We start from the raw sequence: 22537 nt of genomic DNA on the forward strand, positions 1-22537 counted from the left end.
AAGATTTTTTTTGCGCAAGAAGCCGCCAGTGTAGACATAGCCCTAGTGTTTCACTGTCCCATGCAGTGGCAGCTAGATCAGAGCAACAGATAAGAACAGGAGACCTCTACAGCACGGGCTGAGTGCTGGCTGGCTTTATAGCTCAAGCTGTAGAGGCTCCTATACTAAGCTTCAGAGGGCCTAGGTTCAAATCTGCCCAGTGGATTACACTGGGACTGAGCAAGCCCAGTTCAGTCTGGGCTCAGGCGAGTCTGGGACTGCTGTGGCTCTGCAGTTTAAAATGTGGGTGCTATGCAGTTGGAAATTAGTGGATCTAAGCAGAGGATGTTTATTCTCCAGGTTCAGGCAGCATGGCTGGGGTAGGGAGAGGGGGTGCTGTGAAATAAGTGCAAACTCAATATAAATCACATAGTGAGGAGACTTACCGGCCCTGTGCTACCCCTGCCCCAGACTAGCCACACGCAGTATGAAGGAAGCCGCACAAGGCAACTTTAGACTCTGCGCCCTGGCTAAGCACTCAGGAGTGCTTCGTTCCAGGCATTCACTTGCCTGTCATCTCCACCTCTGATTCCTTTCTTCCCTCTCCTTCTTTAGCACCTGGCTAACTCCCAGAGAAGGGCTGTATGCCAGCTCCCCAGCCCTTACCTTGCCTGAGCTCTCTTTTTGGCTTCATGCTGGGAGGTCACAGTCCTTATTTTGTGGCTCTGGCTGGGGATGCTACTTAGCTCTTGACTCAAAGCAGGGGGAAAGGTGTCTGGCTGCTCTTGGAGGACACTTTCCTCCTGCCTCTGCTGCCCCCATGCACCACGTAGATTTATTAAAGGCTGCATTGAACAGGAGCAGTGTTTGGCATTTTCTAATGGAAATGGTGTCTGAGTTTTCTGCCAGCTGCGACACTCCCAGATCACCCTTGCTCCAGTGGTGCCTGAAGGGGAGAGGTAGATGTTCTCTGAAGTGGCCCCAACTTCAGTTTCCCAGAGTTGATACATTTTAAGCATGCACGCATGTACACACGCTGCAAATTAGAGCAAACTGAATTAGAAACCACGCCTGGCTGTCCCTAGGTATCCCCCACACCCTCAGAATGAATGCCCCATCTTGCCTCTCAGCCTGGCAAGCAAAGCGTTTCCTTCAGTTTTTCACACTTGCTATAATTTTTAAATTGTTGACTCTGCACCTGGCTAACCACATCTGTTTGGGTTGGTTTGTTTGCCCACATTGGGGCATCGGGAACAAGCTGACCTCCCCCCAACTGTTTGCTTGCTTCCTTTCTCCCTCCCCAGCCAGGGCTCGCTCACAGCAAAGTTTGCACAGCAGTAGATTGCAATTCAAAACTTAAAAGCAGTGAACGAGCCAGGAGTGACAGATTTGTGAGTCCGGTGGGTCAGGATCTCTCACACCACTCCCACACCTCACGTCCTGGTCGATCGGTGACGTTGGAGTTGTAATCACAGGGAGAGGCGAAGGGAGGGAAGGGCGCAGGGTGGCAAAGGAGGCGAAGAGATGCCCCAGCCCTGGGGAACTCGAACCTTTCTTCTCTGCCTGGCTCTCTCAACAGTGATTTTTCCCAGGGTGTGTCGCTCCGTGGAGCTTGTGAGGCAAAGGGAACATGGACAGGACTGGCTATTGAGTTTGCACCCTGCCCTACCTGGTTTATCCAGCTGCTCCTTTATTGTTTAGCCTAGTTTCTTTTTGTTTGGCCCCACTGGTCTGGAACCGCCGTGGCTCTGCACTTTAAATGGAGTAAGAACCCACTCAGAGTAAGATCCTCAGCAGGAGTCCCTTCCCCACCCCCACCCCATTGGCTACTCGATTAGTTAATTAACCCATACTTAACATCCCTACTTTAAAATTGGGAGTAGTGAGGCTTAAATTCCTGCTTGGGAGGTGTTCTCCCTTAGCTCTCCCTCTCCCCCAATTGACAACCCTTGATAAGACTAGCTGTCCCTCTGTACCATACCCCAGTATCCCACACAACATCCAAAATTGACAACTAAGTATATTGACTTTGTTTTGATACATTTGATCAGCAGTGAAATAGTTAATGTCCGTACTTAAATGTTTAAGCTCAGTGGCACCCCCTCTGAGGTGAATGGGGATAGTTCAGACTTCTTGGAGCTGTTATTTGTGGCCAGACTTGTTGACATATATTTATAGACAGCTGTCACTCCATTAAATGACTTTAGGCTCATGATTTGAAAGATTTATTTACAAGCCCAAGACACTGAATTTTCCAAAAATGAAAACTCAGATTCTTAAGCTGAGTTATATTCTGGTTTAAATGGTGCATTTTTGCATTATACAAGTGATTCCAGATCTGATCAGTGCTCCTGAGTGTTGAAGTCCTGTATCGTTAAAGTGTTGCTTACCTTTTAAAGTCAATAATGCAGGTTGTCTATTCAGGTACTAAGATCTCATGGGCATGTGAGTGCCAAAAACATAAGTGTTATCTTTACAACACAAGTGTGTGTGTGTGAGAGAGAGAGAGAGAGAGAGAGAGAGGAAAAAAGTATTATCCACATTTTATAGGGTGTCATAGGAAGTCAGTGCAGAGCTGGGAATTGAACCCAGATGATATGAGGATCTAGTCAAAGATCTTAATCAGAAGCGCCTTTTTTTCCTTTATAAAATTTTACTGGGTAATGATGCAAATTTGTAGGCGCTTTTAAAAATATCCTAAATGTTGACTGGAATAATAGATCAGAGTTTACTCCAACACTTGAGTGTATTTCATAACTGGTTTTCTTCTCTTCAGTTAACTTTTTTTTTCTTGATCTCATTTCAGCTGCCAGATATTGCAGCATGTTAATTGAAGAAGGCGGATTGCAGCACTTGTACAACATCAAGGAAAATGGCCAAACTGATCCAGATGTTCAGAGAATTGCAATTGCCATTTTAGATAGCTTAGAAAAACATATTGTACGTCATGGGAGACCACCTCCGTGTAAAAAACAACCACAAGCCAAATCAAACTGAAAAATAAGTGTGTAAACTATCCTCTCTGTAATAATCCTTTATCACATGTGTAGTTGGAGTTACTTGTACTACAGTGGTCTCCAGTGAAGTTATTTGCTAACAACTGTATCGGATACCACTTGTGGGAATTCTTGGGCAAATGTCTACTTTAATGTCAATTTCGGGGATCTATGATCACTGCTTGATCTAAGTCATACCTATAGGATTACTGATGACTACAGCAAGATGGGACTTGAATAGTTTGGAAGGCTCATCCAAAACCAAACCTCTAGGAATATTTTGTTTTGTGACTTGATTTGTGGGACAGAAAGCTGGTTTCATCCTTGTTGTTGCTGAATGTAGAACTGTTTACCAACTCAATGTTTGGATCGAACTGTCTGCAAGAGTGGTGAATCTCACAATCACAGCTTTACACACATATTCATGCATGCACACATTAAAAATACCACTTATAACTAAAGTAACTAGACTGTCCCATTATTTATGGGCTTTCCATTAGCACACTTTTTTAAATAAAAACCCTCCTTGTCTTGGGATCTGACAGTTTTGTTCTTTCTCTCTCCAGCACTAGGTGTCGCCTTTTCCAGCTGTTGGCTTACCTTCAGCAAGGTTAGGATCAGCAGTACTTTTGGTGCAAACAGGAAACACTGAATTGGCTGCTGTGGAGGAAAACAGTAGAGATACAGGTGGGAGTGGGGGACAGGGAAAAGCTTGAAATATGAAGAGGATAAACTGAGTTTGTTTCAAAACTTAATTTTAAGGGAGTGTAGGAAAAGTGGCAGGAGAAGGAGGGAGCTCTCCATCAGAGCTCAAAGTGTTAGTTGAAGTAGGTTAGCCCTTCTCATCACATGGAGCTGCACATCCTGATGGAAGAACCGGGATATTTGATCATCTTATAACAGATTGATTTATTTGCCATTTCTTGTACATATTTTGTCAGTATTGTGCAGTGACTTGTATTTCCAATGCATTACAGTAAAAAATATCATGCAAATTATATATAAGGTCCTTTGTAAATTGCATTATTGTGCGGAGTGTGAAATTTTGCATGAAGTTGTCAGTGGTAAAAACGTTTTTCTTCCTGTGCTACTTATGAGTTCAAAAGCTGTGTTGGATGAAATGGAGATTCCACAGCATACTGCTGCTTGATTAAATACAAGTGATGGAAGCAAGCTACAACACGAGTTCAAATTCTCTTTATTTCAGAGTGTTTACTAATTCTCCTTGTATTGTCAAATGACTGTCTTTGCTTCTCCCTGACAAACAATGGAACAAGATTCTACTATTAAACTTTTATTGGCATTTTAGTTTCAGTTCCTTAAGAGAAAGTAGCTATACTGTTTACCTGGCTTTCACAACACCACTTTACTTAATACCACTGTAATAGAGTTAGCACATCTCCTACAATCTGGAACAGTTTCATTACACTTTGTGAGTTAAAAACATTAATGGACTGTTTGCTTTAGTAATGTTACCGTTACTACACCATATAATACTTTTGTACTCAAGGTATCCTCTGGGTAGCTTCATTCCCGCACATACATCTGGATGTATGTAGTTTCCTTGATCCAAAAAAGTGAAGTGTCAGAAATGAAAAATTATGGTATTTATTTTTTTAAAAAGTTCTGAAGAATTATGTTTTGTAGACAGCTAATTTTACCTTTCAAACTAGAGAAGTATGACTTCTGCCAATATCAGAGTTTATGGAAAGTTTGTATCCCTTGGTACTGAGATTTCAAAATGTTACCTGGGTAATGCTTATCAATTATTGTAATTTTTTAGATTAAATTTCCCTAAACCTGAAAACTGTTTCTGTGGGACTAGTGTAAGATCTGTCCTTATTCAGTATTGAGTACTATAGGAAAACTTTCTTTAATATTTATTGAATGAATGATGAACATTTAACTCTTGTGTATTTATATGATGCCATTCATTCCTCCTTAAACATTCTTAAATTATCAGATGAAAGGCCATGAAAAATGGTTGTCAATAGGATGTAAGAGTTTTAACAGGTAAGCTGATGCTTATAGGTTCCTGTTACCATTTAAACTCTGCTAGGGAGTGTAAGTGGGCAGCTTGGAGCCTGAGGGCTGATGATGGGGTCAGGAGCCTGGATCCCGCAGGGCCAGCTGCGGGGCTGTGAGGACCATGGGTCCAGCCATAGGACCCAATGGGCCAGTAGCCTGCAGCAGCCCAGAGCCTGCAGCAGGTCCAGCCTTGGGGCCTGAAGGGCCAGCAGCCTGCAGCAGTGGCAGCTGGGAGCCCGCAGAGCCCATTTAACCTTGTAACCGATGGAATTTCCATAGGGTACACAGGGTTTGTTTTTGTTTTTTAACATTTTTCACATCCCTAATTATCATTAATATTTAAATGGTGGGAAACCACTCAGCTTCCTGGCAAATAACAGAAGGGCTTTGTAACCAGTTAAGTTTTTTGGCATCTTTTACCAAAGCAAATATATTGTTGACATATAGCACAATCTGACTTAAATGACAAACAAAAACAAAGCAGATCATAGAGATCAGCAGCTTAGATGACAGTTACATCTGAATTGATTTGTGGAAAATTGTGTTAAATTCAAATTATGAACAAAGGTGATTATTTTTCAGAATGTATTCGCAAAATCTGATGATATAACCTACTTGCCAATGCAAATGGACAAAATGACAGAGCAATTGGCCCTTAAGATGTACCAAGAAACCATAAATTTCCCTATATGTAGCACAACCTTTTAAACATAAAAGAGGGTTTTTTCTTAAACTACATGAAAAGTATCAAATATCATCTGCCTTTCTTCTGTTTAAACTGTGATATAGCAGCATAGTTCTGTGATATGTGGCAAATTGTTCAGTAAATGTAATGGTTGAGTTTTTAAAATACTTTCTATTATGCAGACACAACTATTATGCAGACATAAAACACTATTTCCTCACAGGGTCCAGATAAGTGGGGTGTATTGCATATGGATTGCCACAAATTCCTAGTGCTTTTTTTTTTTTTTTTGGTATATTAATGTTGTATGTTAACTACAGGCTTTGCTTAAATAAATGTTTGTGTACATTTTTTCTTTTATAATACTGAATATGTTTCATGCTGTTTGACAGGAATGAGAGAGGCTGCATTTGAGCCTTCCTAAACAAGTCTGTACAGAATAGACTGTTCATCCTTTTGGAAGTGTATTACTAGTAAAATTATGTACAAGCTGCCACTATTTATGAATGTAGTAAAACACTTATTTTCTTTGACAGCATGGCTATCTTAAAATGGAAAAAAAGGGTATTACAAGCTTACAACGTGAGGCAAGTGTGTGTTTTCATTAACAGAGTAATAATCACTGTCTGATCATTGGACTACACCAGAAATGGGCTACCTGATCCATTTCTTTCTGTAGGGAGAATTTTACCTAATGTTTCTCTTGCTTTTTGTAGAGCTTTTGTAATTTTTTTTCTTATTTTACTAAATTTGATTCTTCTGGGAAATGCTTCTAGACCAGTAGTTTTCAAACTGGGGGTTGTGACCCAGCAGTGGGTCAGACAATGTTAGTTACTGGGTCACCTTAGTGTAGGTGACCCTGTGACTAGTGTAAGAGTGGCTAAGACAGGCTTCCTGCTTGTCATGGCATTACAGACCACGCTGCATCCCAGAAGCAGCCAGTAGCTGGTCTGGTTCCAAGGCATGGAGACCATGGGCCGTCATGCACTGCTCCCACCCCAGGCACTGGCTCCATATTCTCATTGGCCAATTCCCAGCCAATGGGAGCTAGTAGGAGGGTCTGTGCCTGCAGGCAAGAGCAGCATGAAAAACTGGATCCACCTAGGAGCCAGACCTGCTGCTGGCCACTTCTGGAGCACAGCATGATCTGCGGTGCCACGAGAAACAGGAAGCCTGTCTTATCACCCTACTCTACCGCTGACCAGGAGCCTCTGGAGAGTGAGCCCATGCCCAGCCATGAGCACCTACCCCCACCCTGAATTCCCCCTCTTCCCCACAATTGAGCACCATTCTGTACCACATAAGATCCCTCATTCTTGCTGCCTCCACAGAGCATCTTGTCAAAAGATAAAATTATGTTGGGTCATGAGCATCAACAACTTTCTTCAACTGGGTGGCAAGAAAAGTTTGAAAATCTCTAGACAAGTAAAAATCTCTGTCAATGCTCTTTCCATGTTTACTTATGAACAATTAAGTATACAGTAGAAGGGAACACGTTGCTAAAGGTTCGAACAGGGGTCCCATAAGTTTGGAAAGGACCAGATTTAGGTCCCACTAGGGGACGGGCTGGCGGATGTGTGGGTAGAGTCTGTCTACCCCTTTCAGAAACCTGTTGACCATTGGGTTAGCAAACAGAGTTTTCCCTCCTTCCCCCCCCCAGTGGAAGGCCAACATGGCCACCAAGTGAACCTTGATGGAGGAGGAAGAGAGGTCCTGGAGCCTGAGGTCTAACAGGTAATCCAGGGTCAAGGGGATTGCAACTCACCTTGGGTGTACCCCCTTCTGCGCAGCCCAGCTACAGAACCGTTTCCACTTAGCTAGGTGTGTGGTCCTAATGGAGGGCTTCCTGCTACGCAGTAGGACTTCCTGGACCCATTCTGAGCACTGAAGTTCCGCGGCCATTAGCCACGGAGCTTCCATGCTGTCAAATGCAGCGAGTGCAGGTCCAGGTGGCGGAGCCTGCCCAAGTCCTGGGTAATCAGGTCTGGGAGCAGCGGGAGGGACATGGGTCATGCGCGTGTTTCATTTGCGGCTTGAATGCCTTGCAGATCTTGCAGGCTTGCAGTGCTTGTGGCACTTTTTGCAGGAGTTGCCGTGGCGGGGAACAGCAACGAAAACAACAAAGAAGCCTTTAACTTAACTGCAGGTACTTAAGCTAACTGAAGAGACAGAGAACAATACTGAAGACAACTATTGCTAGAAGCCCTGAAGGTTGTTCCAACAACCGTCATGGCGGTAAGAAGGAACAGAGTGGGTGAGGGGGCCAGCAGGGGTATATATGGGCCGATATACCGGTGCCACTCTGGGGGAAGGTCTTTGCTGGCCCTAACAGTACTTCTGACGGAAAAACTTCTGACGACACGTGCACACTGTGTGCACACACCTAATTGGAATGCACATGAGCAATCACTCAAAGAAGCAGAAATTCCACCCCAGTCAGTTTTGGCTGAGAGCCCATGGAAGGCTCCTAAATGCAACTACAAAGCACCTGCGGGCTTCTCTCCTGGACTACGGTGCCACAACGCATTTGACCAGCGCCCAAGAGCAGGGACAGGGCTTCTCCTCCTCCCCAAGGCATCACTCCTCAGACGCAATCAGCTGAGGGTTCCCAGGGCCGATTGCGCACCGCTTCCCAGCCACTACCCCTGTCCCTGCCCGGCTTCTGCATGCAACCAGAGGCTCCCAGCGCTCATGGCCCCATCTCCCAGCCTGGGACTCCCTCTGGTTGTGTGCAGAAGCCTGGTGGGAGCGGGGGAGTGTCTGGGACTCCTAGCCACTCCCCCTGCCCGGCTTCTGTATGCAACCACAGGCTTCCAGCTGGGAGGCGGGGTCATGATCGGCCCTGGGAGCCTCTGTTTGCATGCAGAAGCCTGGCAGGGGAAGTGGTTGGGACTTCCCCGCCCCCGCTAGGCTTTTGCACTCTACAACAGGCTCCCAGCGCTGATTGCGGCCCTGCCTCCCAGCCACCCCCCTGCCAGACTTCCATCCGGCACCCAGCCGGAAAAAACAGAAAAAACCGGACATTGCACATGTATTTTCTGAATTTTTTTTACCAGAGAGTGCAAAAACTGGACTGTCCGGTAGAATACTGGACACCTGGTAACCCTACTGGCGAGTAATGGTATCAGGAGGGAGGGTGTAGCACAGCCAGTCACAGTATGAGGAAGGCATCCCCTAGTGATGCCTATCCAATGCCCGCTGAGGTGTTGCAAAAAGGTCAATGGTGGGTTAGAGCTTTATTACTTTGATGCAAAGGGATCATGATCTTGATCTCCTTTGGTTATGAAAAAGATGTAGACAATGTAGTCTTTAAGGGATGTTAGATATCAGGTAATTGAATAGTCATGTAACCACATTAATTCTTATGTTACTCGACTATATGATAGTCCACGGGGGCGGGGCTGGCAGTTAGTACAATCCTGTCCCACTTCCAGGGAGCCCCCTGCCACCCCACACTGCTGCCTCTGTATCAGAGGCAGTAGCATGGAGTGCCAGGCGGGAAGCCAGTCTACAATGGGAGCCAGTTTAAAAAACATCTCACTGTGCAGACCAGCTGCCCGCCGCCCCGTGCCGCCGCCGCCTCTGATATACAGGCATCAGCATGGGGTGGCAGCAGCCCTGCTCTGTGAAGTGCCCCATGGACAGAGACTGCTGCAGGGAGGGAAAAAGCAGCCTCTTTCTATAGCAAGCTTGGGCCCACTGCGGACAGAGAGTCTGGTCCAGCAGCAGCCCCTGTCCATGGGGAGGTCTGTATCAGAGGCAGCAGTACAGGGCGGTATGCACAGGGAGCTGTTTTTTAACAACATACCTTTGTGGGCTCTATAGTATGGCTCATGTAGTTGCTATGCAATAGTGTTTGTAGGTATCTATTTCTTAATCCATATCAAGTACTTTTCCCCTGCCTTCTTTCCATATCCTATTTGATGTATTACCATATTAATGTAAGTCTCAATTTTTAGGAATGGAACAGTGAGAACAAAAGAAACAGTTTTTCATTTTTGCTTTAAATGGTTTTTAAAACATTGGCATCTACACATCTCCAACTGAATGTTTATACAGTATATCTGTCTTATAAGGTGTCTCTCCTAGTAGCACTCACATCTGCCAGGTGGGTATCCAAACTCAGGGCACTTACTCGGATCCTCCCTACACAAACCTTTTCAAAGATAAGGTTAGGCTCCTCCCCCAAGCAGATTTTCTGCCTAAGGTGGTGTCTTCTTTCCACACCTCCCAGGATATTTTCCTGCCGGTCTTTTATCCCAAGCCGCACGCGTCCGGGAAAGAACAGGCTTTACACACTCTAGATGTGTGCAGGGCATTAGCCTTTTATTTAGACAGGACAAAACCATTCAGGAAGTCACTGCAACTCATTGTGACCATTGCTGAACGGGTGAGGGGCCAACCCATGTCCTCCCAGTGGATCTCCTCCTGCATAACTGCTTGTATCAGGGAGTGCTATGCCCTAGCAGGCATATCGGCTCCACCCCTTAGAGCGCACTCCACGAGAGCAGTGGCAGCCTCCACCGCTTTCATGGCACAGGTCCATTCTGGACATCTGCAGAGCCGTGACGTGGTCCTCTGTCCATACCTTCACCAATCACTATACGCTAACACATCAAGCCAGGGAAGACGCGGTCCTGGGCAGGGCGGTCCTCCATTCCTCTATAGCTTTAACATCCGGTCCTCCTCCATAGGTTCTACTTTGGAGTCACCTAATTGGAATGCACAATCACTCGAAGAAGAAAGAACAGTTACTTACATCATAACTATGATTCTTTCAGATGTGTTGCTCATCTCCATTCCAAATACCCACCCGCTGCCCTCTCTCTGGAGTGTTCCAGCAAGAAGGAACTGAATCGGTGAGGGGGCCAGCAGGGTATATATGGGCTGATATACTGGCGCCACTCCAGGGGGGCTCCCTGCTGGCCCTATGGGTACTGCTGAGGGAAAAACTTCCGATGACATGTACATGCTGCACACACACACCTAATTGGAATGGACATAAGCAATACATCTTGAAAAATCACAGTTACGAGGTAAGTAACCGTTTTTTCTTCCCACTGGGACACCCAAAGACCTGGCTATGAGGGAGTCACCTTCTTACCCCTGGTCACGCCCACCCCCCGTCATTGAGTTGCCTCGGGGTCTGCCTCTCTGCTCTGGGTAGCAGGCTCTGCTGTTTCCCTCTCCGTTCCCAGCTTGGTGGCTCTTGGTAGTAGCCACACAGGATGTGTGTTCGGTTTTTTTTCTTTTTGCTCAACACACTTTTAGCCCATGTGTTCGGTATTTTTGGGAGACCATCTGGCACCCCTACTTGCCAGAACAATTCAAAAGGCTTGGTCAGATGGAACCAGATTAATCTTAATAACCCGTCTGGCCAAGAGAACCATGGTACCCCTTCCTACTCAGAATGGCAGTCTGTATACCTATCTCACTCCTGCTCCAGCATCACCTCATCATTCTGGGCCAGAGTGAAAACCTTATCCCAACTTACACACGCTACGCCTAACAGCCTGGGCTCCTTAATGTATGTAAAACTAGAAATCACAGGGGGTATGGCTACACTGCACCGTAACTCGAAATAAAATACGCAATTTGTGCTAAGCAAATGATGCATCTTATTTTGATGCTATTTCGACATTTTTTAAATAAAGTGATATTCCAAAAATGTCCCTTACTCCTTGCGGGCTGAGGTTTACAGGGACGTGGGAGGAGGGTTACCAGGTAGATTTAGGAGGTGGTGGGGGCCAGCACAGCTGGCCACGGGCAATGGGGGACAGGAGGCGGGGTTGGCAGGAGGGGGCAGCGCGGCTGGCCAGGAGAGATGGGGGCAGGAGGAGAACCAGCCGGCAGGAAGCAGGGGTGGGCGGGAAAGGTCGGGGCGGGGGGGGGGACTGACCCGGGCACGTGCAGATCCGGGGGCCTGTCAGTCCCGCGCACGGTCCGGAGAGGGGCGAGTGAGTCCGGCTCCGCCAGGCGCTCAGGAGCCGGGACTGGGCTTCTCCTCCTCCCCCAGGGCTCCCCGCCCCCGCCGGAAATCCAGGTGAGAGCGGGTAGGGCGCGTGTCCGGAATTCTCTGGACTTTTCTTACCGGACAGAGGGCCCCAAACCGGACGCCCGGCAGCCCTGCGGGGGAGGGGCAGGCCCGCAGGAACCGGCTATTTCAGGGCACGTGGGTGTCTGGTGGCTGCGGAGTGGACGTGCCGGCGGGAGACGCGGGCCGCTGAGAGGCTTGGCTGCCTGTCTCGAGCTGCAGCCGTTGGCGGGGTTTGCGATGGGCGGGGCTGCAGCCCGGCCCAAGCGCGCTGGGGCTCGAGGCCACCCCACGCGCCCGGCCCCTTCCCAGGCGGCGCGAGGCATCCATCGCTCTGAGCTCGCTCGTGCGGCCTGGCCCGAGCTCGTTCCGCCGGGCCCGGAAGCGAGTGGGCGGCGCCTGCGCCGTGGCGGGGCTTTCTCGGTAGGGAGGCGGGTGGCTCCGCGCCCCCGGCAAGGCAGCGACCGGCGCGGCGGCGGCGGGGAGGGGGGAGTCGCTCCGCTCCCCAGGCCCGAGCCCGCCATGGTGCGGTTCCTGCACGTCCAGAACCGGCAGCGGGCGCCGCCGCCCATCTGCAGCGACTGCCCCGCTGTCCAGGTGCGCAGCCTCGGGGGGGCGCTGCCCGTGCTCCGCGGGGTGCCCCTGCCCGGGGGTGGCTGGAGCCTTGCAACAGGCTTTGGGCACCACTGTTGGGGGGGGGATTTTTGCTTTTCCAAAATAGTGGGTGTGTTTGATTCGTGACAGGTGTGGTCTTGGTAACGGGCCCTTTACATGGGGGGGGGGGACATTTTGGGGTGGGGGGCGGCACAAGAAAGCAACTCACATGGCCCCCGGTTGAGAAGCTGAAAGACACTGTCCACACACCCTAGCGCACCAGAGCCTGGAAGTGGGGGGCTGTGCTGTTAGATTTTGCATCTCCCCCCCCACAAGCTCTGGGGTGTCGCTCCCCAGTGCTGCAGGAGAGAGAGCCCTGAGCTTTGGGGGCTAGATCCAGGCAAGCTGGCGGACGGATCCAGCCCCCAGGCCAAAGGTTCTCCATCCCTGCTTTACATCCTGATGCTTGCAAGTTTCATGCTGGTATCGAACAAAGCCACGTTACCAATGCATTGGAAATAAGGGTGGAATGAGGATGTCTGGCTTGTATTAAAATGCATTTCCATATGACAACTTATCTGGAGCAGCATCCACGAACAAAAGAACTTCTGACTGGATGCTTTCGTGGCTATGCAGCAAGAAAATTGGCAGTGCGGAGTTTGAGCCTGCAGAATCTTTTCATAAAAAGTCTATTGATGTCAAGGCGTGAAGGGCTTGTTGGGTTGGTTTCTTGAAGTCTACCACAACAGGTTGCTGTCTCCATCTCTGTAATGCTCTCCCATTGTGATATCTGTTGAGCTATATATTGGTAGTGGGGCTAGAATGCTTTGCTTTAACCTGTATTAATCGTTGTGAAAGTATTTTTGTTGGCTGTAATTTGATTGTCGTCTTCATGTGTGCAAGTTTGGTTTTTTTTTGCTTATGACAGGCTGAGGCATCTCCGTACTCGCTACTGGACATCTGTTTGAAAGCGCTCACTGCTGACTTAGAGAAGTTCTGTACTGAGAGGCAAGATGGAACACTGTGCTTGAAAGAATCAGAAAGACTTCCTCAAGAAGTAGCTGATCGGTTGCTGCAGACTATGGCATTTCATGGTAAGACAAATATCTTGGGATCAACAACTGTTGATCTGGTGGAAAAGCTGGATGTTGGGCACCTTAGTCATTTGAGTTGTATTTTAATATTTGAAATATTTGACTAATACCACCTCAAACTTTGCTTTCCACCTCACATTTAATCTGGAAATCTGATTGTTACCACTTTCAGAAAGTTAATTTATCGAGTGATGTCCCCATGAGTGCTCTGCTCTGGGTGCTGGTGCATCCCTGCGCCAGTGACCAGAGATTTTTCTAGCAGTGCCCTGCCATGCCGCTCATGTGCCATGGATCCTCCTTGTGCCATTGGTGTCTGTTAGGCACACGTGCCACACGGCACTCTGTTCCTTCTCTGCTGTCCTTGGTGGCAGATGGAGCTTTGTTGACTTACCTTTTCCTCACCTAAAAAACCAATAACATTTGTTAATTCTCCTCAGTTTTCTCCTTAATTCCAAGTTTTTACTTCTCTTAACCTCCCCCCCCCCAAAAAAAACCCCTTTTTCCTCAAAAAAACCCAACAGCAGTGGTTCTTCAGTGTTCGTCACCCCGTTTTTCCCCATTCTTGGCTCTCCAGGCTTCAAACGCTGTGATTCTTGCCGGCAGGCTGTGCCTGTCTCTGAAAGGCATGCCTCCTACATAAGGTGGCTGGGGAGGCCCAGTTGATGGAGAAGTGTGCACACTGCTCAAGTCTCACTGCTAGAGCACTACACAACTGCGCCAATAAGTTTGAAGACCTACTTTATATGAAAAATAGCTTCAGCCACTGCATGCCGACTCGCTCCCCCAGAGGCAAGAAATTAGTCAAAGATCGTCCCTCTACCTCATCTGACAAATCAAAAGCCAGAACCCGGGTTTCCCCTGCAAACTTGCAACCGCCAGCACTAAGCTCTGCTAGAGTGAGCATTGGCGATAAGCCCTGGCTTCTGGCATGGCACTGCCTAAACACTTAGTGCTGCAGAAGAGAGCTCATTTGGAGCCCAGGCAGAAAACATCAGCCGCACTGGCTGAATCCACGGTGCTGGCTAAACACCACAAATACATGGCGAAAGCAACACAAGGAGGCAGCACTGCATGAAGCACTTAAGAAACCGAGCACTGAGATGCTGCCTCCAAAGGCACCATATCGATGCTATCAGCGGCACTGACCATGGCACATTCAGCCTTGGCACCATCACTTGACCATGCACAGGATTGTAAACCAACGCTAGCCTGCGCTTCATCAGCACTGCCATCTCCATCAGCATCGGCGTATTCTGTTCATTCACCAGTACCATCTATTTCACTAAGTGAGGCTGGAAGCATTCCGCATAGTAGTATTTCTTCTCAACATTCCAGCTGTACTCAGCGACACACTCCTTGGTAGTCCCACTCCTCCAAACCATTGCATCCACCACCACCACCACCTCCCTGGTACTCACATAATTGGCCTTACCTACCATCTCCTTACTCTGGCCAGTGGCATCCCTGAGATCTGGTCTTCTCACAGGAGCTACCACACTGTTCCTTCCACACCATCCAAGAGACCACCACAATCTCCTCAGCCTGCACCCAGAGACCTAACTCCACCACCATCCGATGATTCAGAACAATTCCAAGAACTCTTCAAGAGGGTGGCCCTAACACAGAAATGCAACCTGCAAGAGGTACAAGTAAAACAGTATTGATTTTTGAGTACTCTGCAACCTCTGACGTCTTCAAGAATCGCGCTTCCAATGGATGAGGCCATCATGGATCCTGCTGATTATATCTGGTAGTCCCCAGCATTGATTACGCCCACCAACAAGAGGGCTGACCGTAAATACTTCAGCATACCTAATGGCACGGACTTTCTTTTTCCACACCCACCACCTAACTACCTGGTGGTCGATTCAGCCATACACAAGGCCACACAACCAAGCATGAGATCTGCTCCCCAAAACAAAGAGCACATGAGGCTTGACATCATGGGCAGAAAGATATACTCGTTGGCGATCCTACTATTAAGGGCAGCTAACTATACTGCCATGCTTGCCGACTATGAGTATACGAACTACTGCAAGCTATAAGAGCTCCTCTAGTCCCTGCCGGAGCACAAAAGACAAATGCTCCTTAGTATTATGAAGGAGGGGCACACCATCTCACGCACTGCATTACAATCCGCTATGGACGTGGCCAACACTACAGTGTGTACCAGTGCAACCGCCATCATCATGCATAGGGCTTTGTGGCTCCAGGCATCTGGTGTACCTAGGGAACAACAACACAAAGTCGAAGACTTCCCATTCGATAAAACTAACCTTTTCGCTGCAAAAACATATGAAGTCTTACACTCTGTGAAGGACTCTCATACAATGCTAAGAACTCTTGGCATGTATACACCACCTAATAAGAGAATCCGATACAACACCTATCTGAGACCTACGGAGCAGTAGAGACAACAACCTTGTTATGATGTTAGACAAAAACACAGACGCAACGGTGATGACCTCAGCACCAACAGCAATTCAGCCTTCTTCATCTAAACAACAAATTTGAAGGTTTGGTTGGAAGACAGACACACAACCCTGCTATGGGCACTTCACTAACTGGGCAGCTACAGTTCAGTCACTGCCTCTGCCCCTTTTTACACCAATGGGCACAAATAACATCAGACAGACGGTACTAGAGCTCATCAAAGTGGGCGATTCCATCCCCTTCATCTCTATCTCCCTACTCATCTCCCCTCCCCATCCCTCTTCAGGGACCCTTCTCACGACATCCTCCTCAAACAGGAGGTCCAATACCTTCTGCATATAGGAGTGATAGAGCTAGTGCCAACAGCTTTTCAAGAGAGGGGATTCTATTCAACATAATTCCTAACTCAAAAGAAAACTGGCGGATGAAGGCCCATTTTAGATCTAAGGAGGCTCAACAAGTATGTAACATAACGTAACATACAGAAGGTTTAAGATGGTGACATTAGCAACAGTTATTCCAGCCGTGGATCAGGGAGATTGTGTCCTGAAGATCGAGAGCCATACTTCCACGTAATGATACATCCTGCTCACAGATGTTTCCTACGCTTTACGGTGGGAGACCAACACTGCCAATATCACATTCTCCCATTTGGCCTTTTGACAATCCCTAGGGTTTTCTCCAAGACTCTGGCTGTTGTTACAGCACACCTATGCTGTCAGGGAGTGATATTATTCCCATACATCGATGACTGCCTAATAAAGGGCTTATTGTTTCAAGAAACACTAACTAGGGTCAATAGGATCATCAGCCTCCTACTCAAACTTGGCTTTCTCATAAACTACGAAAAATCTACACTTTAACCCACTCAAACTCTGGAGTTCATAGGAACATGAATCAATACCATATCAGCCAAGGCAATGCTGCCCAAGCACAGATTTGGGGCCCTCCAGAACCTCATACCCGCGGCATGCGCAACCTCAACGACAACAGTGCACCAGTGCCTCAAAATCCTGGGTCACATGGCTGCAACCACTTTTGTGGTGCGATTGGCCAGACCTCCAAGCTTGGCTAGCTACACTCTATATCCCCTCTCCAAAACTGACTGTTCTACCACAGCATCCTCATCTCTCTGAACTGTTGGACAGACCCAACAAACATACTATGGGGGTATCCATGGTTACCATCACAACAGCTATGTCCCTTATGGGATGGGGGGCCCATGTGGAACCCCATACTGTACAAGGCAAATGGTCGTTCAGCAAACAAACAGTCCACATCAGCCTGTTAGAACTCAGGGCAGTCCGTTATGCATGCTGTCACTTCCTACAGTACATAGCTCACAAGAAAATCACTGTCATGACAGACAATACCATATGCATGTACTATATCATAGGCTCCCAAATAGGGGCGTGAAGAAATTCCGGGGGCGGGGGGAGCACAAGGAGACTCAGGACCGCCCCTGCTCTCTCCCCCGCCGGTCAGTCCTCCCTCCAAGAAAGAGCCTGGTCTGTCTGGTAAAAATACTCAGAAAATATCATGTGAAATGTCAAGTATTTTCTGTTTTTCCTGGCTCCAGCATCCTCCAGAACTCGCACAGCTCAGCGAGTTTGTTTATTTGGGTCAACAACTTTTCCCCTGGAGTCCTGGCACCTTTTTTACACTGGTCTCAGGAATTAAAGGGGGCCATGACTGTTTTTCGGCCCTGGTCAGTTCCTTCTTTTTTTTTTTCTCTCTCTCCTCTCGCTCTCCCTTCGTGCCCCTCCCCCCCAACAAGTTTTGCTGCTATTTTTTGGGGTGTGCGTGTAAGGGTTTCTCAAATCAAAAAGGGAGTGTGATGCCAAAATGTTTGGGAACCACTGTACTATATCAACCAGCGGGGTGGGGCCCAGTCTACTTCCCTGTGTATAGAAGCACTGAGACTATGGAACTGGTCTGTTACACACCACATCACCCCTATAGCTACCTACCTCCCAGGGGTACTCAGTGTGATGGCAAACACCCTCACCTGCATCTTCCCCAACCATCATGAATGGGAGATAGACTTTTGAGCCCTCAAGGAGGTATTCCTCAAATGGGGGCAGCTGGACATAGATCTATTTGCAACCAGAGCCAACCGAAAACGCCATCAATTCTGCTCCAGAGCAGCCCTGGGAAAGAGGTCTTTAGGAGACACTTTCTCCATGAAATGGGATGTAATCCTCCTATATGTGTTCCCACCGATTCTCTTAATACTCAGAATTATAACGAAAATCTGACAAGAACGTGCTCATATGGTCTTGGTTGCACCAGCATGCTCAAGGCAAACTTGGTTCCCTAACCTGCATAGATTAGCAATAGCGGAGCCTCACCTTTTTCCCCTGCAACACAATCTTCTCACTCAACATCACAGCAGGGTTCTAAATCGCGATCCACACAAACTCCACCTCTAGGCGTAGCTCCTTTGTGGCTCCAAAATGCCAAAAATACCTGCTCAGAGTAAAACGGATACTAATTAACATAGAAGAGAATCCATGAGGAAAACTTACCTGTACAAGTGGACAAGGTTCTCTGTTTGGATCAAATGGAACCATCCCACGCCACCACACCCATCCCCATCATATTAGGCTACCTTCTGGAACTAAAAGAAACTGACCTCTCATTCAGCACTATTAAAGTTCATGCAGCAGCAAAAGCAGCCTTCCATAGAACCAACAATGGCACTGCATTCTTTTCACACCCTCTTACTAAACCACATCCTTATGGGTCTCTAGAATACTTTCCCATCAGTGCAGCCTCCAGTTCCCATCTGGGACCTGAATCACATCCTCAAAAGTTTAACTAAAATCGTCCTTTGAGCCTTTAGCAACTTGCTCTTGGCTACCCCTCTCCTTAAAAATAGCCTTTCTGGTAACAGGGAAGTCGGGGAGTTAGTGGCACTAATGGCAGACCCGCCGTACATGGTATTTACCAAGGACAGGGTAACCCTTCAACCGCATGCCAAATTCCTACCAAAGGTCCTATCTCCTTTCCATACTAACAAACCCATATAGTTACATTATCTTTTCCCAAACTACATGCTGATCCATCTCAAGTGGCATGTTCGAATAGCACCCGCTTTCTACCTGGATTGGACAAGACTATGGAAAAAATCAACCAGATTCTCATCATTCGCTGAACGGCCCAGAGTCAAGCCGTCTCCTCACAAAGAATATCCAAATGGATCTCATTTTGCATCCGCACTTGCTACATCAAGCAGCCACCAGATGCCGTCACTGCTCATTCTACCAAAGCAGTTGCCTCTACAACAGCCTTCCTCAAAAATGTGCCTTTCAGAAGACATTTGCAAGGCAGCTAGTTGGTCATCTGACCACACTTTCAAAAACATTATACTCTAACCTCTGCAATCGCTTCATCTATTGTGGCTGGACAATCGGTGGGTGCTATCCTCAACTGCTCTGGCAGGGCTCCAAACCTGTCTCTGCGACATGACTACTGTTTTGTAGCCACCCAAAGTGGAGCACCCACAGAGACATCATTAGAAGAAGAAAAGAGAGACCCTGTGCAGTACCAGGAATTCTTCCAGATGTGTGTTCCCGTGGGTGCTCTAGTACCCTCCCTCCTTCTCCTGCTTTGGAGCCTCTTCTGGGTTTGTAGCCAGGGTAGAGAAGGAATGGAGGGAGCTACGCCCCTAATGGACACCAATGGCACGAGGAGGTTCCACAGTGAATGCACAGCACGGCACTGCTAGAAAAATTTCTGGTTGCTGGCACAAGGATGTACCAGCATCCAGAGTGGAGCACCCACAGGTACACACATCTTGAAGAACCCCTGTTACAGCACAGGGTGAGTAACTCTCTAGTCTTTTACCTTGCCTCAGAAGTCATCTCCTTCGTATTGATTGCATCCTTTTTTCTACTATTGCATTTTCTCTTTTGCTTTTCTTAAATTTGAATTATTTAAATGTGAAAAGCAACAATAAATGCCCTCCATGTATGGTCCCTTCCAATGAAGATGTTAGAAGACTTTTATTATCATGCCTCCTCTGCTCTCCTCAGAAATGAGAGAAGGGTGGCAACTAATTTAAAAATATTAGCTTACTAGAAGACTTACCTGGCATCGCCTGAGTTTGACCCAGGGGTGGACAATGGGACATGCAAGCCTTCTACTGGTGCCCTCCGTGTGGGCCTGGGGCCAGAGTGGGGTGGCCCAGCCCAGGGATAGAGGAGCTCCCAGTTAGGGAAGGTTGAGGGGAGAGACCAGGGATGGTTAAAAGGTTTAAGCCAGTTCCCCTGAGCACTGGTTCCTTCCTGCCCTCCTCTCCCGCTGCCTGTATAGGAGGCTGCAGCGGAGGGCAGGCAAGTCTGTGGAGCTGGCACAAAAGCCAGCACCCCATGGGCACCAGCTCCTTCCCCACTTCCCCTTGCTGCCTCTGATATAGTGGCAGCAATGTGGGGGAAATGTGTGTAGTTGACAGGATTGACCGATAAGCCCAGGTTTATCGGTTAATTGTGTAGTCTACACATTGACATCCCTATCCTTAAATAAAAAGTCTGAGAGTAGTCTGTAACCTTAAAAACAATGAGCGGTAGTATTTCCTGTATTGCCAAGTGGTCATGCTGGCTAGCTCTAATTCTTCCAGCTATGTGCTTTGAGCAGGTGATTTTGGCCCTCTACTCAGTCAGGTTTTCGCATCCAACTCATTGACTTTGAAAATCTGTAGGGGCAGGAAGCCTATTCTTCTATTAGTATAATCGTCCATTGTAGATGGCTCTGAATTACTCTGTTATTGTTAGCTTTGTAGGAGGTATCCCATCCCCCAGCATTATCACACAGTGCTCAGAATAGACTGTCTTTGGTAGGATTTAAATGGTTTTCAGTGTCATCTGGATGTCTTAACCCAAGATGGAGGTTATAATCAAAATGGGATTCACAAAACAAAATGGAACGTACAAATGGACACAAACATATCTCCCAGACTGTCACAATATACATCTAGAGAGAGCAGCTAGCAAGGGTGGAAGGGAATTATTTAGGATCGTACAAAAGTGTAATGTACATTAGTGTTCATTCTTGCCATTGTTGTTTTGGTGTGTCAGCCTGCTGGTTGAGATGGACTTTTGACTGTTAAGTTATTTTTGGTTTGGATATTTTAGGAAAGACAAATATGTTACAAAAGATAGAACAATGAAGTATTTTGAGAGGTTTTTTGTATGTTTTAATAACCTTCATACAGTGACCAGGTTCTTCTAATCATAGGTTTCTGATACTAAACATTTAGAGTATGTCTACACTGCAGTGTTATTTCGAGATACTGGAGTATCCCGAAATAGCTATCCCACGAAGGGATTTAATAGTGTAGTCGAGGAACCAATAAACAAAAGCTTATAGGTTAATGCTGTAGACTACACGCATTTCCCCCTCCTTTTCCCCAACAGTAAATTTTTTAGCAGGCTGGCCAGCAGCCTGGCTCGGTCCTGGCTCACGCCAGGTCTGGGACCTACCCTGTTGCAGCTCTGCACTAAAAGTGTATTAGGAGCCAGGTGGACAGGCAGCCGGTTTGCGAGGGGAACTGGATTTAAAACTGGCTCCCCTTGCAGACCAGCTCCTGGTTGGCACCCCGCACTGCTGCTTCTGATACAGAGGCAGCAGTGCGGAGTGGCAGGGGGCTCCTTTGGAGTGGGGCCGGAGCACACTGGCTGCCAGCGCAACCCCCAGGAACTATAGAATAGTAGAGTAACTGATAATTTTTACTAGTTGGCTTTTAGGGTGGCGTTTAGGTTAAGTTTTTTTACGCTTTTAAGCTAATTATAACAGTGTGTGCCCCCACTTGTGCATTGAGAAACATTTTTGGGTAGCTTGCGATTTTAGCTAGAGAGGCTGTAGTTATTTATTTGCTAACAAGGGCTTGAGAATTTTTTAAAGTTGCTTGGCAGCTTTTTCCTATTTCTGCGTTGTGTTTTGTGTATATGTTTTTAACTAAAATGCTTAGGGCTAATATGGCTTGATGGTCGGCAGGCATTTTTTCCTTAATCCCACGTCTTCACAGCAAGCCCGTTATTTCAGGCTTGCTATTCCGATGTCCCCGTAAACCTCATTCTATGAGAGTAAGGGACATTTCGTAATAGTGATTTATTTCAAAATTTGGTGCTGTGTAGAGAGTGCCAAATGATGAAATAAGCTGTTTCAAAACTGCATCGAAATAAGATATGCAATTTGCGTAGCTCAAATGGCATATTTTATTTCAAGTTACGGTGCTGTGTAGATGTACCCTTAGAAGCCATAGGATGAAATTAAGAAAAGGAAAACATAGGATGTGGAATTATCTCTTACAGTCAGTGATGGAAGACCCTTCACTTGGGACAACTAAAGCTAGATTGAGCAAAGCACTAGGGAAAAGTCGTGCACAAAACCTCCTGGTGTTTACCTTTTATACACTAATCAAGTACAGGTTGAACCTCTCTAGTCCGTCACCCTCGGAACCTGACCAGCGCTGAATGAGAGAAATTGCTGAACCACAGAAGATCAATATTGTCTAGCAGAATTGCCAACACTTCCACTGCTTACTGGACTCTTAGAAGACATTTAGCGGTAAATTCAAGCTAAATAACAGCACAGAACTTTGTGGGCCAGGACTGGTAGCTGTAAACAAACTTTATGAGACTTCAAGAAGCTTGGCTGTACTTAGGATAAGTGGACATCTGGCTAGCTAAAA

General features: G+C 47.2%; 2 protein-coding genes and 1 long non-coding RNA gene across 5 annotated transcripts in view; 2 read left to right on the forward strand and 1 right to left on the reverse strand.

Moving 5' to 3' along the window:
• LOC102453516 (protein zyg-11 homolog B) overlaps positions 1-4152 on the forward strand; it is a 51103-nt gene extending 46951 nt beyond the window's left edge. For both annotated transcript variants that reach the window (XM_075935985.1, XM_075935986.1), the window contains one exon: positions 2786-4152. In XM_075935985.1, coding sequence (XP_075792100.1) covers positions 2786-2976 — 191 coding nt within the window. In that variant the 3' untranslated portion in view covers positions 2977-4152. The remainder of the gene's footprint in view (positions 1-2785) is intronic.
• A 5841-nt stretch (positions 4153-9993) lies between these two features.
• Positions 9994-11919, reverse strand: LOC112546328 (uncharacterized). The gene is made up of 2 exons (XR_003090005.2): positions 11780-11919; positions 9994-10400 (listed from the first exon to the last, which is right to left on the reverse strand). It is a non-coding gene; the product is annotated as an uncharacterized LOC112546328 (long non-coding RNA).
• A 19-nt stretch (positions 11920-11938) lies between these two features.
• The window catches only part of LOC102461896 (protein zyg-11 homolog B), a 30139-nt gene continuing 19540 nt past the window's right edge, over positions 11939-22537 (forward strand). Inside the window, exons 1-2 of one of the 2 annotated variants that reach the window (XM_075935983.1) lie at positions 11939-12145; positions 13245-13410. In XM_075935983.1, the coding sequence (XP_075792098.1) occupies positions 11963-12145; positions 13245-13410 (349 nt within the window). In that variant the 5' untranslated portion in view covers positions 11939-11962. The other variant, XM_075935984.1, reaches the window with a different exon arrangement.

This window comes from Pelodiscus sinensis, chromosome 9 (assembly GCF_049634645.1).
Source record: "Pelodiscus sinensis isolate JC-2024 chromosome 9, ASM4963464v1, whole genome shotgun sequence".
In the NCBI taxonomy this organism is placed as follows: domain Eukaryota; kingdom Metazoa; phylum Chordata; order Testudines; family Trionychidae; genus Pelodiscus; species Pelodiscus sinensis.